The sequence below is a fragment of the Corvus kubaryi genome, unplaced genomic scaffold (assembly GCF_017639235.1).
Source record: "Corvus kubaryi isolate FWS band 111438036 unplaced genomic scaffold, C.kubaryi_AGA036_p1.0 split3-73, whole genome shotgun sequence".
In the NCBI taxonomy this organism is placed as follows: Eukaryota; Metazoa; Chordata; class Aves; order Passeriformes; family Corvidae; genus Corvus; species Corvus kubaryi.
This window is the reverse complement of record NW_024582091.1, coordinates 37,741,399-37,754,871: the sequence shown is the minus strand read 5'-3', so window position 1 is coordinate 37,754,871 and position 13,473 is coordinate 37,741,399. Positions and strand designations below refer to the sequence as shown.

At 38.8% G+C, this 13,473-nt stretch overlaps 1 protein-coding gene across 6 annotated transcripts in view; it reads right to left on the bottom strand.

Moving 5' to 3' along the window:
- Window positions 1-13,473, bottom strand: part of PCMT1 (protein-L-isoaspartate (D-aspartate) O-methyltransferase) — a 38,263-nt gene continuing 24,790 nt past the window's right edge. For 2 of the 6 annotated variants that reach the window (XM_042016630.1, XM_042016633.1), the window contains exons 7-8: window positions 11,932-12,148; window positions 1-2,148 (exon numbers count right to left, since the gene is read on the bottom strand). In XM_042016630.1, coding sequence (XP_041872564.1) covers window positions 11,969-12,148 — 180 coding nt within the window. In that variant the 3' untranslated portion in view covers window positions 1-2,148; window positions 11,932-11,968. Of the gene's footprint in view, window positions 2,149-3,033; window positions 4,197-5,525; window positions 12,149-13,473 lie in introns of those variants that run through there. The other 4 variants (XM_042016629.1, XM_042016632.1, XR_006014125.1 and 1 more) reach the window with 3 other exon arrangements.

The window sequence follows — 13,473 nt, the reverse complement described above, 5'->3', positions numbered from 1 at the left end:
TACAGCTTCCTCTCAATTTGTTTTATTTGGCAAAGTAGCAATTCAGACAGTTCACACAGCATTTATTCAAGCTCTTCAAGTCTTCTGCATTTCAATTTGTCCTTGTCTCCAAGATTTTACTTCAGAACCATTGCTCCATCATGGAGGAGTTTCCATTTTCGACTCCTAAATGCTACTCCTGGATACTCCTTTCTGTCCGAGTACCTTGGCTACCATCAACCCCTTCAGTGGAATGGGTGCAGTACTCCCACCAGCCTTGGTCCCTGAAGCCTTTACACCCCCTGAAGTGGTTCTCCTCCAGGAAGTTGTCATCGGGTCTCAGCTTTAACACCACTTCCAAGTCAGGCTAGCTTATTACACTGTGTCCAGAGACAGGAATTTGGATACAGTTGAGCTCATATCTTTCATTTAACTGATTAAATTTGTGAGAAGATGTAAATAAAGCTGAACTCAAACTGAAAGATACAGCGACCAAAAGGTTGAATGTTAGCATGCATCAGTTAAGATATTTCACTTCACCACCAAGAACTAGAGTCACAGTTGATCGTGGGTTAGTACAAATTTGTCAGACGCAAGTGGATTTTTCTGGATTGTATTTTCTAGAATACACACTATATTAATTTCTTTATAAGATTAATCTTGTGCATGTGCTCCCAGGCTGCAGTCAGATCAGGAGGTGGTACATTAACTTCCAAACATCTAAATAAAGTTATATAATATCTTTTACAGAGGAATAAAATGGGGCTGGCCTTCAAAAGGCAGGTTATTTAAAACGTTCTTTTTCCATGTTCAGAGGCCTTTGAATTTTTTATGCTTCCAGGGATTAATCCTATCACAAAATTACTGCTCTTCCACCATAAAAAGTTGTTTTGTTTTTTTTTTTTTGCAGTGATCAATATGGATTGTTTTATTCCATAATCCTCCTTATCATTAAAAAAAAAAAAAAAAAAGAGGAAATAATGATAATACACTGCTTACTTTAATTACTGGTTGCACAAATATGAGCAAGATGACTGAAGACACACTTCCCCCCTTTCCCAAAGCAGCCCACCTTACTGTACTGCTTTGCAATTTGCTGTTGACATTTTACAGTACCAAAACAGAAAACTTAGGGCAGAAAAAAAGGTTTTCCCACTATTCTTCTATATGAAAACTGAACAAGTGCATCTATCTGTTCTTAGGAGTCCAGGATTCTTTTGCATGCATCCTGTGTTCCTTTTACAGCAATTTAGAATTCCCTTTCTAAAGCAACCTTCTTTTAGAACCAAAGGGGATTCTGGTTTTTTATAAAGAACCTAGCAATCCATATCTCAGACTACATACCCATCCTAATCTTCTACACAAGCACACGACCCCCCTTCTGCTTTTAACTTTATCTGGCAAAGCAGCCAATAAATTATTTGGTGACTGGAACACACATTTACAGAGTTAGATCCATGTGTATCACACCAGCACGGAGCTATAAACCAAAACAGAATTCCCAGATTCCATTAATCAATTTTAGAAGGAAAGGGAAAACCATGTCTTTTATGTCCAACTTGAACAGCAATGTTTGATAAGAGTGGCCACCAACCTCTGATGTCTTGAAATTTAATATATACAAATGCCTGGTTTTAAGGTAAAAAAGCAGCTGATTGTATCTACTACATGCTAGTCTATGACACCATGTCAAAAGCTTAGAAAGGAAGTTCATCTCCTTTTAGTAGCATCTAGCAGACATTGGAACACAGAAAACCTGGTATTACCTATGTAGTGTTGTAAGGTGCACAGAAGCAGTTTTACCAAGGGACACAGGAGCCGAGAGAAGTGAGTGTTCAAGTTCCCCCATCAAAATCAGAGTTCACAAGCTACAGGTCTTTATCTGCAGTTTTGCAGAAATTCACTTTGAACAGATGAAAGTGAAATAAAGGCATGTTAAATAAAACAGTGCCCACATAAAACTTTCCACCATTTCTTTATCAGGTTTGCCTTGAGCATCTAAAAAAATAAAACAAACACCACGCTTTTCCATGCTGATAACAACAGTATAACGAAGTCCAAAACAAGCTGCAATGCTGTTGGTTTTCAAAAAGCTTTTAGAACTGGAGATGAGCAGTCCACTGTAACACTATGTTTGGGTCAAGATGATGTAGCTTTTACAATTCATCCCTGTAGAAAGAAAACACATGCAGTTATGTTTCTTCTCCCCTTGGAAATCATATTTGAAAAGTTTTTATACTGAATCAGGCTGCATTTAAGTGCTCATGCACATCAGCAAAACTTCAGAAATCTCTTCAAGCATTTGAGAAAAGAAACAAACACCAAAGGAAAGGCAACAGCAATCCCATATTGTCTATACCATCTCATATGATTATGTGACTTATCGTGAAATATGGGTCCCTCTATTTTACATTTAATGGATCACTTGCTTTAAGGAAACCCCACACACTGCACAGCTACTAACACAGCTACCTGCCATCCAAATTCTGCTGGCTCCACACTGACAAGCAACTGAGCCAACTTACTAGACAGAGTACTGGCAAAATCCATCCTCTGTAGCTGCCAAAAAGGCAAGTTCAGCTTCAGCTGCAGTCTCTGAAGAAAGCTGGGAACACAATCTCACATCCCTGTCATGCAGTTTGTACCACTTAGTTTATTTATTTCTCTGAGGAACTCGATTAGCTCCTGAAGGAGCTATGATAAATCAGGAGTAGGTTATGGAAAGGTTGGGGACAGGGCAGTGTGAGAGAGAGAGAGTGTGTGTGTGTGTATTAAAAGGAGATCCAATTAGGAGAAAGGATGCATCAAGAAGTCTCTCTAAATCACTACAAGGAATCTAGAAAATGCAGGTTTTTGTTCCTGTAGGACATTTAAAACGCATTGAAACAAGAAACCCATAGAACCTATATTCCAATCATAAAGTTATCATATAGTAGTGATTTAAGTATTTCTAAAGCATTAATTTTAATACAAAATGCCCATCAAATCTGAAAGCTGTGCACTGTGCCACCATGAACATTGGAAAATTCAAAGAGAAGTGTTTTGCCTTTTTTCTTTCTTTTTTTTTGCACAAGGGACAATCTATAAAATCACAATCAGTTTGCTGAAATTTTTCTTTTAGTAGGTGCATCGGCCTCTTTAGCCAAAGCAAACAGTGTCTGAATTAGAAAAAACCTCACTAATGTGATTGCTGGCTCAATACACAATAGTATTTCCAGCTATCATGCAAACTAACCCACAAAAATATAGTTCTACATGCACACACAAAACCTTTATCCTCCAGGAATCATACAGCATGGAATGACAGCATGCAAAACATTTCAAAAGCAACTGAAAAGGCTGTAGAAACTAGTGCCTAAATGACTAGTTTTCTCTCTAATGCAGTTGGGATGCAAACCTTGTGATTTGTAAGTGATAAATATTTGCATTCTTTGCACTTTGCACTGCCTCCTCATAGTAAGGTACTAATCATACAGCTTTAGAGTACTGCAGTAATTACAGACAGCAGAAAAACGCAGGAGGCAGAAGAACACATCTTGGCAGGAATAAAGAAAAATCTGTTTATAGCTAAAGGTTTGGAAGCGCTCCATATTTGCCTATCTCACAAAATGGGTATTTGCTTACTTTAAACAGATAAAAATAAATGAACATCTGATACCCAGTTTAAAATGTGGTGCCAGTGAATTCAGGACAAGTGTTTCATTCATACCTAACACTTCCAGGAGCTGCATCATCAGTTAATTTTTACAACTTCAAAAAGTGTTTTTAAGTAACAACTACTGATATTGCTGGCTTAGCCTCATATGCCTAATTGTGGGTGTGATTTTTATCCCGATTCCTACCATGTATTCTCACAGCTTTATATGGTCTTTTATTGTGACAAGCAATTCTTAATCCTTCAAACCTGAGGTAGACCCTCAAGTAACTGTAAGCCTAAGAAACATTCTGTATTTACTTCAAAACTATTAAACACAATAATTTTACCCAGCCACAGATGTTAGCAAGGTTTTTCCATAATGCTGGTAATGCACTTAAAGTACTTAAAGTACTTAAAGTACAGGTTTGTTTTTTCTTTTTCAAAATGGTATTTCTACTTAAAATATATAATTATTATATAAATGTGTCATTTAAAATAAATTATATTAACATGGCAATGTTTTAATTGGTGGTATTTTTCATTGCTTTAACATATTCATGACACTACACCCTATATGTGACTTTCTATCATAGGTTAGCAAGCATAGTCCCGGAAGGGACGTCCTTGCTAAGGGGTGCTTACAGTTTCCTCTGGGAACTGATAGAACCTATCAGCTGGCCAGTTTGAATATGGACAATTCTCTAAGCCACGTAAAGTTGTGATCACCTCTGTGATCCACATTTAAGAATAGGCAAACTCCCCCTCCAAGCTCTCTCTCGTTTCCGGCGCTGGGACAGGTGGCTGCGGGCCCCGTGTGGGGGCCAGCGGGCCCGGCCAGGCCCTGCTTGGGCCAGGCCGGGCCGTGCCACGGCCATCCTGAAGCCATGGACCTGTTCCAGCCATGGAACCCCCCCCCACTGCCTTGCCGTGGGCAGCCGGAGCGGCTCGGCTCTCCCCCCTCTCCACTGCGATAAGAGAAATTCAACATTCCAGCTGCAAAGCTGCAAGGCCGAGGTGAGATTAACCCTTTTACTGCTGTGAAGAGCTGAAAACCTGAGGGAAGAGAGAGAGGAGATGCTTAAAGCTGAAATTCTCTTGTGAAGCTATGATATATCAGAGTATCCTGTTGTAATTCCATGAAGATATGGGGGGTGGAGTGTTCAACTCGTAAGCAAAAGCACCTGCGTTGAGATAGGCAGATGCTGACGCAGCTGTAATTTCATGAGAAGTTTGGACAGGGAGAGATGAACCAGATGAGGACTTTTGCTCCAAACGGGAAAGGAGAAAACCTCAGTCCCTAGAGATGCTCCCAGAGATACTCCTAACGATGAAGATGATGAAGACCCTTTGCTCCCAGGGAAGGAGAAGGGCCTCTGTTTTTGTTTCTGAACGTCTCAACCTTAAAATTATACCCCAAAAAACTTCAAGAGTGGACCCTTGAAAGCAGTTGCGGGAAAAGCTGCAAGTCGGGGGAAAGGACTCACATGCAGGCAGAGAGACTCCTCTTCCTAAATGGACTGAACGATATTTGGAAGTGGGCGGCTGTCTCGTTGTGATAATGTTTTCATAGCATGAGCAAGAAGAGACTTCTCTTTCTAAATGGACTGAACAAGGTTATTATGGAAGTGGTAAACAGACTGAACATCTTAAGGGTTGTCTTTTCACATTGTCAGTGGGAGAAGGGAGGAAGGTGGGGGGAGGAGGAGGAGAGTTCTGAAGGTGGTATAATTTTTTTTTTCCTTCTTCTTTTAGGTCTGTTAATAAACTTCTTTATATTCTTTCAAGTTTGGTGCCTGTTTTGCATTTCTCCTAATTCTTATCTCACAGCAGATAAACAGTAATGAGTATTTTGAACCAAACCACTACACTAAATTGGTGTTTCCGCCCGGTTACAAACCGAACCCGCGACACTTTCAAAATAAGGATTTTCATATTTTGTTTTTTAGAAATTTACTGTGCTGAGGGGATCAGCTTTCCTCAAGAGATTTTTCACTTGCTCTTCACTACTCATCAATCTAACAACAGCATGCCAGCCCAAACCAATCCATGATATATGTGTTAAAATTATACCGCATTTATTTTCTACAGATAGAAGTTGAATTTACATGTGCATTATTGGACTGTATGTACTGGAAAGTTGCAAAAAAGTCTCAGATCACCTGATAGGTAACAGTTGTCAGCTTTCTCCCTAATGTAGAACAGCTTGCAGACATAAATACATATTGCAAACCAGCATCAGCTGATCTGAGCTGATCCTGACTGCATCAGAAGCTGCCGAGCTATGAAATCCTCCAGGTTTCAGCTACTGCTAAGAATCAGGATACAGGTCTATCCTTCCAATGGTAAAACAAGATCTATCCTGCTACAAAGCTTAAAAGAAGACTCTTAAAAGGAGACCCTCAAAAGGAGCAGAAAGGCTGCTCTTTCCTTGTTAAACCTATCTTCTTGTCCTCTAGAGCCACAGGAAAGATCTACTAATTTGTATTCTTTCTGGCCACAGCTATTTGCTATGATTCTTACACAACTCACATAATTTCTCTCCACCTTCATGCTCTCCCTCCAATCTGCTTACCAGCTCCTGCTTAGCAGGCAATATATATATTTAGGATTTAAGTCACCACAGTAGTCCTTAGGCCCTTGGAATTCTCATAAAAGAACCACTCATCTGTCAACTGAGGCATCAAAGCAACTTTGTAAGCTCAAGTTAAAGCAAATTTCAGAAGTCATTAGCTCAAAATTATTATTCTAGAAAAAAATGTAAGAAAGTTTGAAAAATGTTGGCTTACTAGTAGGGAAAACGTATGCATGAATATTCTACATTTCCCATTATGAATATCCAACAAGAAACTAAGAAGCATTCTCATAAAAAGTCCAATAGGTAGCATTTCAGGTAAATGACAGTTTGTCATGAAATTAAAAAAAGAATCACTAATCTTATTGTTGATAAGTTCAGGATACAAGTAAGTCATCCATCTTTGCAATCCCTCACCACCTCTTTAGTGGAAGGCATTCAAATTAAATATTTGAACAAACGTTTATAAATCTATTTGAAGTCGGTATCTCACTCTTTTAGATCCCCTTCAATTTTGTCATTAGGCAGCATTTGACTTTCTCTTTTCAATACATCATTCATCTATGAAAAACATGCTGTCATTACTGAAAGTGAATTTCAGAATATAGCCTTTTATGAATTACAAATATAGCATCTACTCAGTGTTTCAGCAGCCAAGTATTTCTCCCCTTATAACTTTAAAGATGCAATATTTAGATTTGTAGCATTTTAATCTGGAAAGGTGCTATTATAAAATATTTATTATTTGCTACAATCAATCATAAAATTGAGAGTAAAATGAAATTATAAAGAAAATAAATTTTTTCTGTAATCTACCATATCAGATATATCACATGCATTTTTGCATAATTCTATTGGGTTTGTCTGGCAAGGTTTTGGTAGTGGGGGAGCTGCAGAGGTGGCTTCTGTAAGAAGCTGCCAGAAGCTTCCTCCATGTACTACAGAGCCAACACCAGCTGGCTCCTAGACAGACCCTCCACTGGCCAAGGCTGGGCCAATCAGGAATGGAAGAAACACCTCTGTGGTAACAGATTTAAGAAGGAAAAAAGTTATGGTGCAGAGAAGAGTGGAGTGGGAACATGTGAGAGGAACAGCCCTGCAGACACCCAGATCAGGGAAGGAGGAGAGGAGGTGCTCCAGGTACTGGAGCTGAGATTCCCCTGCAGCCCATGGTGCAGCCCATGGTGAGGCAGCTGTGCCCCTGCAGCCCACAGAGGACCACAGGGATGCAGAGATCCACCTGCAGCCCGTGGAGGAGCCCATGCTGGAGCAGGTGGATGCCTGAGAGGAGGCTGTGAACCCATGGGAGGCCTGTGCTGGAGCAGGGTCCTGGCAGGGGCCTGCAGACCCACGGAGAGAAGAAGCCATGCAGGAGCAGGTTTCCTGGTAGGATTTGTTACCCTGTGGGAAACCTGCGCTGGAGCAGGCTGTGCCTGGAGGACTGCATCCCAAGAACAAAGACCTGCCTTGGAGCAATTCATGAAGAACTATTGCCCATAAGAAGAACTCACATTGAGAAGTTCATGGAGAACTGTGTCCCATAGGAGGGACCCCACACTGGAGCAGAGGAAGGACTCCTCTCCCGGAGCAGCAGCAGGAAGAACGTGTGATTGACTAACTATACACCATTCCTTGCCTCCTTGCACTGCTGGGGGGCAGGAGGCAGAGCTAAGAAGGAGGGAGAAGGGATGGAGGAAAGGTGTTTTTAAGATTTGTTTTACCTCTCAGTATCCTGCTTTGATTTTGCTTGGCAATAATTCCAATTAATATCCCCAAGTCAAGTCTGTTTTACCCATGGTGGTAACTGGTGAGTGATCTCTCCCTGTCTGTAACTCAAGAGCCTTCTAGTGTATTCTCTCTCCTCTGTCCACTTGTGGAGGGAGCAGCTTTGATGAGTACCTGCCATTCAGTCAGGGTCAAACCATCACAATAATACACAGTTCTTAAATTTAACCTAAAATATTCTGTGCACAGATTCTTTTTGCCAAAGTAAAATAAAAACTTGAACCATAATCATTGTTCTGCACAGCCTGAGGAATTCCATGCAAACAGTAACTGCTAATTTCAAATGAAATTGGTCAACTAGGTCATATGGGGCACTTGAAACACTGAGTAAGTTTCTAATCAGAAACATATTAAAATATATCCTAATAAATACATTTTCCAGAGGGGTATTAATCCTGTTTTGTAACAGTAACAGCCCCAGTTTAGTCACTGAAGTTTTTTCTCAGAAAGGTCATACTGTCATTATAATTTTGTATTTTATCAGCAAATACAAATTTAGCATGACATTTATAAATAAATTCTACTAATACGATATATGTAAGACAAAAGTAGTTGTTAACATTTTTAAGCAGCTGCCAGTCTGGAAATCAAATCCAAAATGCAGCAGAGACTCATTGCTAAGTGTTATTTACATTGTTATTCTCTTATGCCTCTGTATCAGCAATAGTGTGGCTGGCAGGACAAGGTATTCCCTGGAGGTATTTAAAAGATGTGTAGAAGTGGCCCTTAGGATCACGGTTTAGTGGTGGACTTGGCAGTGCTGGGTTGACAGTCGGACTCAATGACCTGAGAGGTGTTTTCTATCCTAAGTAATACTATGATTTTGTGACTTTTAAAATTGTCTTTCCATATAAGTAGTAAGTGAACTCTCACAGAGAAATAAAACCGGAGAGTTCCTAATTTATGCAAGATTTGCCAATAAGGGAGCCATCAAACCATATTCTCAACTGTGAAACACAAGAGGCCTTCTCTCCATCCTATTTTTTAGTAAAAAAACCCAAGGCAATTGAAAAGTTTTATGTGAAAGGATATCCTTACCAGTATAATCACATAACTGAGCATTGACTGCTGGATCTCTGGCACACTGCATTGTTTTCTTTTGTACCAGAGATAGGATTCCTGTGTGCGTCCTACTTCCAAATGGCCCAGTGAGTCACATTCGAGAGGATTCCCACTAATATTTGGAGCTCAAAAATACTACTGCAACTGAACTAAAACTAGAAAGCTATGGACTAAATTTAAATAAATTTAACAGTATTCACAAATATAATAAGATGCTTTATTTAGCAATGTACTGAAATCCAAGGAATATTTTCCTTCCAGCTAGTCCAGACTTCCTTTTGCTACACGTTCCAGTTTTACATAGCAAAGCATGATACAAAATACCTGAAGGCAGGTTTGACTTCAAACACCACTTAAGAGTGTTGTGCTGCTTCACAAGAGCACCTTGCAGCCCCATAAAAGAACTGTACTAACTTCTCCAAAACATGAACGGCTCAGCAAAAATTTAAACAGTGTCTTTCCTGCCAACTGGAAGGTCTGCTAGCCTAGGAAAATGCTGCTGGCCTTTCAACCGTATTCTGTGAAGGGACACCAATTCTTCATTCAAGGTGATGAAAGAGTTACCTGCATTAGAAATGAAATCACATAATGTAAACTAAAAGAATGACAAACTAAACACACAGAATTGAGCTACTCTTAGAATGATTATTGTTTAATGAATTTGAGATTTACAGCAACTAGTCTCCCATACACTACAGATTTTTATTACAGAAACACTTAGAGATGCTTTTTCAGAGGAGTCTCTAACTGAGCTCTGCTCACAGATCTTGAACAATTTAGAAAAGATAAACTGAAATCTAGGAAGTGCAGACAAAACACCTCTTTTACCCTTGATGCCAGCACAGATAACAAATGCTGACCCTATAATTAGAAATTTCCTTAACAGCAGCTGGGTGACCATATACTTCATAGTCACCAACAAGGAAAAACAAAAAAAAGAAAGACCTCCTGTAAGGTCAGCAGTGCAGACAGTTATCCTAGAAAATGGAATAGGAATTTTCTTCAGATGACAAAAAGGACAATTAAAGAAATACCAAATGTTACATGAAGTGGACTTCTGAGATTTTCTTTAACAGAGAGTTCCCAGACTGAACCAAATTTAAATGCACATTGCAAGACACAGCCTCTATGCCATTGTAGATCAACCCTTCAGGCTAAGCACTGACCTTTTCTGGTAACACCAATGTAAATTCTTAAATTAAAAATAAATAAATAAAATCAAGAAGTGTTTCAGAAAAGCACAGAAACTGGTAAGAATTTCTGGGGAAAATAACCCCACAGTATTCATGACTGAAGAAGGCCCAAAGACAAACTATTAGATCTTCCCGAGCTAGCAGACAAAATGAAATACCAAACTGCACAGAAGAGATGCAAAAAACTCAAGAATGCTAATCCTTAACACAGTACTAGTGTATCCTTAACACTAGTAGCAAAGGATAAACACTATCACTTGAGAAACCCTTCTTCCAGTGTTTTATGAACACACACTGCTGCTACCAAAAAGCCCCAATTGCTACTATAATCTGATCAGGTGGAAATGCAGAAAAATCTATAAAACCTCTCTGAGAGAAGGAAGGCTTAAGAAGACTACTTCTCCTTTTTAGAGCAAGCGAAGCATGGACTCCAAACTTAAATAAAACATTTGCCAGAGGAGGAAACTGACCACAAAGAAAAGCTTCCAAAGCCTTACAAAGGCAGGAAACCCCTGAGTACCACACTGAGGGAATACTGGCAATATTCGAGGCCAAAGTATTCACTTGCATAACAAATACAAAACATTTGAATAACAAGTATGCTTCACAAGCTTTGAACTAAGCACTATCTCACTCAAGTTGTTTCAGAAGTAATTTGTCCGTGGTGGCTATATAGTTATCCAAGAAACGCTGAAATGAGGTTTCGGTAAGCAGCGGCATGCAAACTGCATTATTTGTACTTTTTATGAATATTTTGATAGGTTAGACTAAGTATTCATGTATTCAGTTCACAAGCTGTACTCCAGAATATCAAGGGAAAAAAGCCAAAAATCTAAATTTAGGTTATAAAGCTCAAGAGTTGTTTTCAGAACCCATTGCACATCTCTGCACTTCATTAATGCCAATAATACATTCACAAGCACTTTCTGCCAGGAAGCAAAACAGCACTGCTGCTTTGTTCATTCACATACTAATGCCTAGCATGGCTTAAGCTGACAGCCGCATTAAGTCTACATTACTGGCTGTTCAATCCAGCAAACAGGAAGGTTTCCTACCCCTAGAAAGGCCTTTAGAGTTTGCTGTATTGGCAAACATAAATACTGCCCCACCAGAGACAGATGACAGACTTCTAATAACACATCTGAGAAAATTTTCTGAACACTACTCAACTACATTTATACTTTAGGGAAAAAGGAATTATGTTTTCCACTTTTTGCTACTTGAGTCTAAAGGAAACGTGCTTGCAAGAACATCTACATTTTCTACAATGGATTTTGCAAAAATTTTTCTTCATTTGTAGCATTTCAGAAAAATAAAAAATGAACACCCAATTACCACTAACTTACAGGACAAACCAGTATTTATTAAGTAAAATTTTACACTTCACCCTAATTATTGGGCAAAATAGTTATAAAAAGTTCATTAAAAGTTAAGGTTAACCTTAGAAAATGCTGTGTTTATAACAACAAATAAGAATCTTCAAAACACCAAAGACTAAAGGAAAACATGTCCAAAAGAGACAAAGTGCAACCCATGCAATATTTTTCTTCTGCTTTTAATTGAACTCAAACTTAGCATAACCTCCTTTGGGTGATGTAGTAATGCAGACTGAGTCACTTTTCATGGTATGGAGAAGCAGAAAGCAATCACAGCAGCAAAGGCAGGCCTTGCAGTCTATCTGCTAAAAATTCACACCCTTTCACCTTGCATGTGTGTGGAAGAAGTAAGTGGAACAGAAAATCACTTCCACCTGGACCACTGCTTCTCTTTATCTGTTAAAGGCACATATATCACTCCCATCAGAGGCTTCATTTTGACACTGCCATCTTCTAGTTTGTCATACTGTTCGAGCATCTGGTTTCCCCCAGCAGGGCCAACTGGTAATATCAATCTTCCGCCAGGTTTTAACTGGTCTATAAGCTAGAACACAACACAGAAATTAGAATGTAACCAGCCACTTCACAGAAGCTGGATCCAAAGTTTGTTACAGTAGATTAATAGCTTTGCCATTATGTATCTATCTACTTTTATGCAGTAGATAACTATTTCCATTAGGAAAAATAAAAAGTGCACTGAAAATGAGAGTATCACAGCAACATGGTACAACAACTGGTATTACAGTAAAATAATTAACTGGGTTGGTTGCAGTTTTATTTTCTATATATGTGGGGGAAACATAAATAACAATATTTTTACAGCAGATTGAATCTTTTTAAATTGTTTGGTTTAACTGTTCAATAGTTACTGTGCATCGGTACAGGCCCATCGTCAAAAATTCTGGGGGTAACTGATCTCCCCTTAAGTCCTCAGAGTAAGATTTGAGATTGGTGACTTTTTATTATTTCTCTTCCTGGAATAATTTTGTCTACAACACACTCACTATCCAACAGCTCCTCTTTCATTCTGTGAATGGAACAGCCTTTTATGAAACTAGTCTAAAATATATGAATATGAGTAAGATAAGTGACAAGTAAACAGAGTGTATGAGAAATGCTTGGATTTTTTTTTGTTTTCATAGTTAAAGGAGGCTAGTCACAGTAGTCTCAAGGAAAATTCCACACTTCCCAGATGTCATGAAAAAAAACTTAATCCCCATTGCTAACAAAAGCTATAATTAAGAACTGTTTCATTCACTAATAAGCTTTCAATTACTTTTTAAATTGTCATCTGTCAACACTTTGCTAGGAATACCCCCCTACACACCTACACACAAAAAAACCCCAAACCCAAACAACAAAACCCAAATAAAGCCCCCTTGAAAAAAACCTAAAAAAACCAACCAAGTTAAAAAAATGAAGCAAAAGAAAAAACCCCACCACTGGTCATTGTCTGGAAATGTCCAATCTGTCTATAGCACCTCAAAGTCCAGTCTTTCACTATCCTTCATTAAGATTTAAAAACCTTAACTGGCATCTAGCATATCAAAATCATGTTATGTATTACCATGTGCCTGATGAAAGGAAGAGAAAAAAAAAAATCTAATCTGCAAAAAATGGACTACATGTATGCACACTCCAAAGCCCCTAGTTACTCTTCAGCTTCTCTAGTAAGAATTGCCCTGTATCCATTTTGAAAGCTACAAACAAATGGCACTGTTTGTATTTCCAGCTGAGCATTTTACTTTCAACAGGCTCAGTGCTTTGGAACTCAGGAAACACACTTAAATTTTGTAACTCAGTGTTCGATAAAATTGAATTATCTTATGAAATAAAATGCTCCAGTGTGTTGTTGTAATAGAGGGTTGC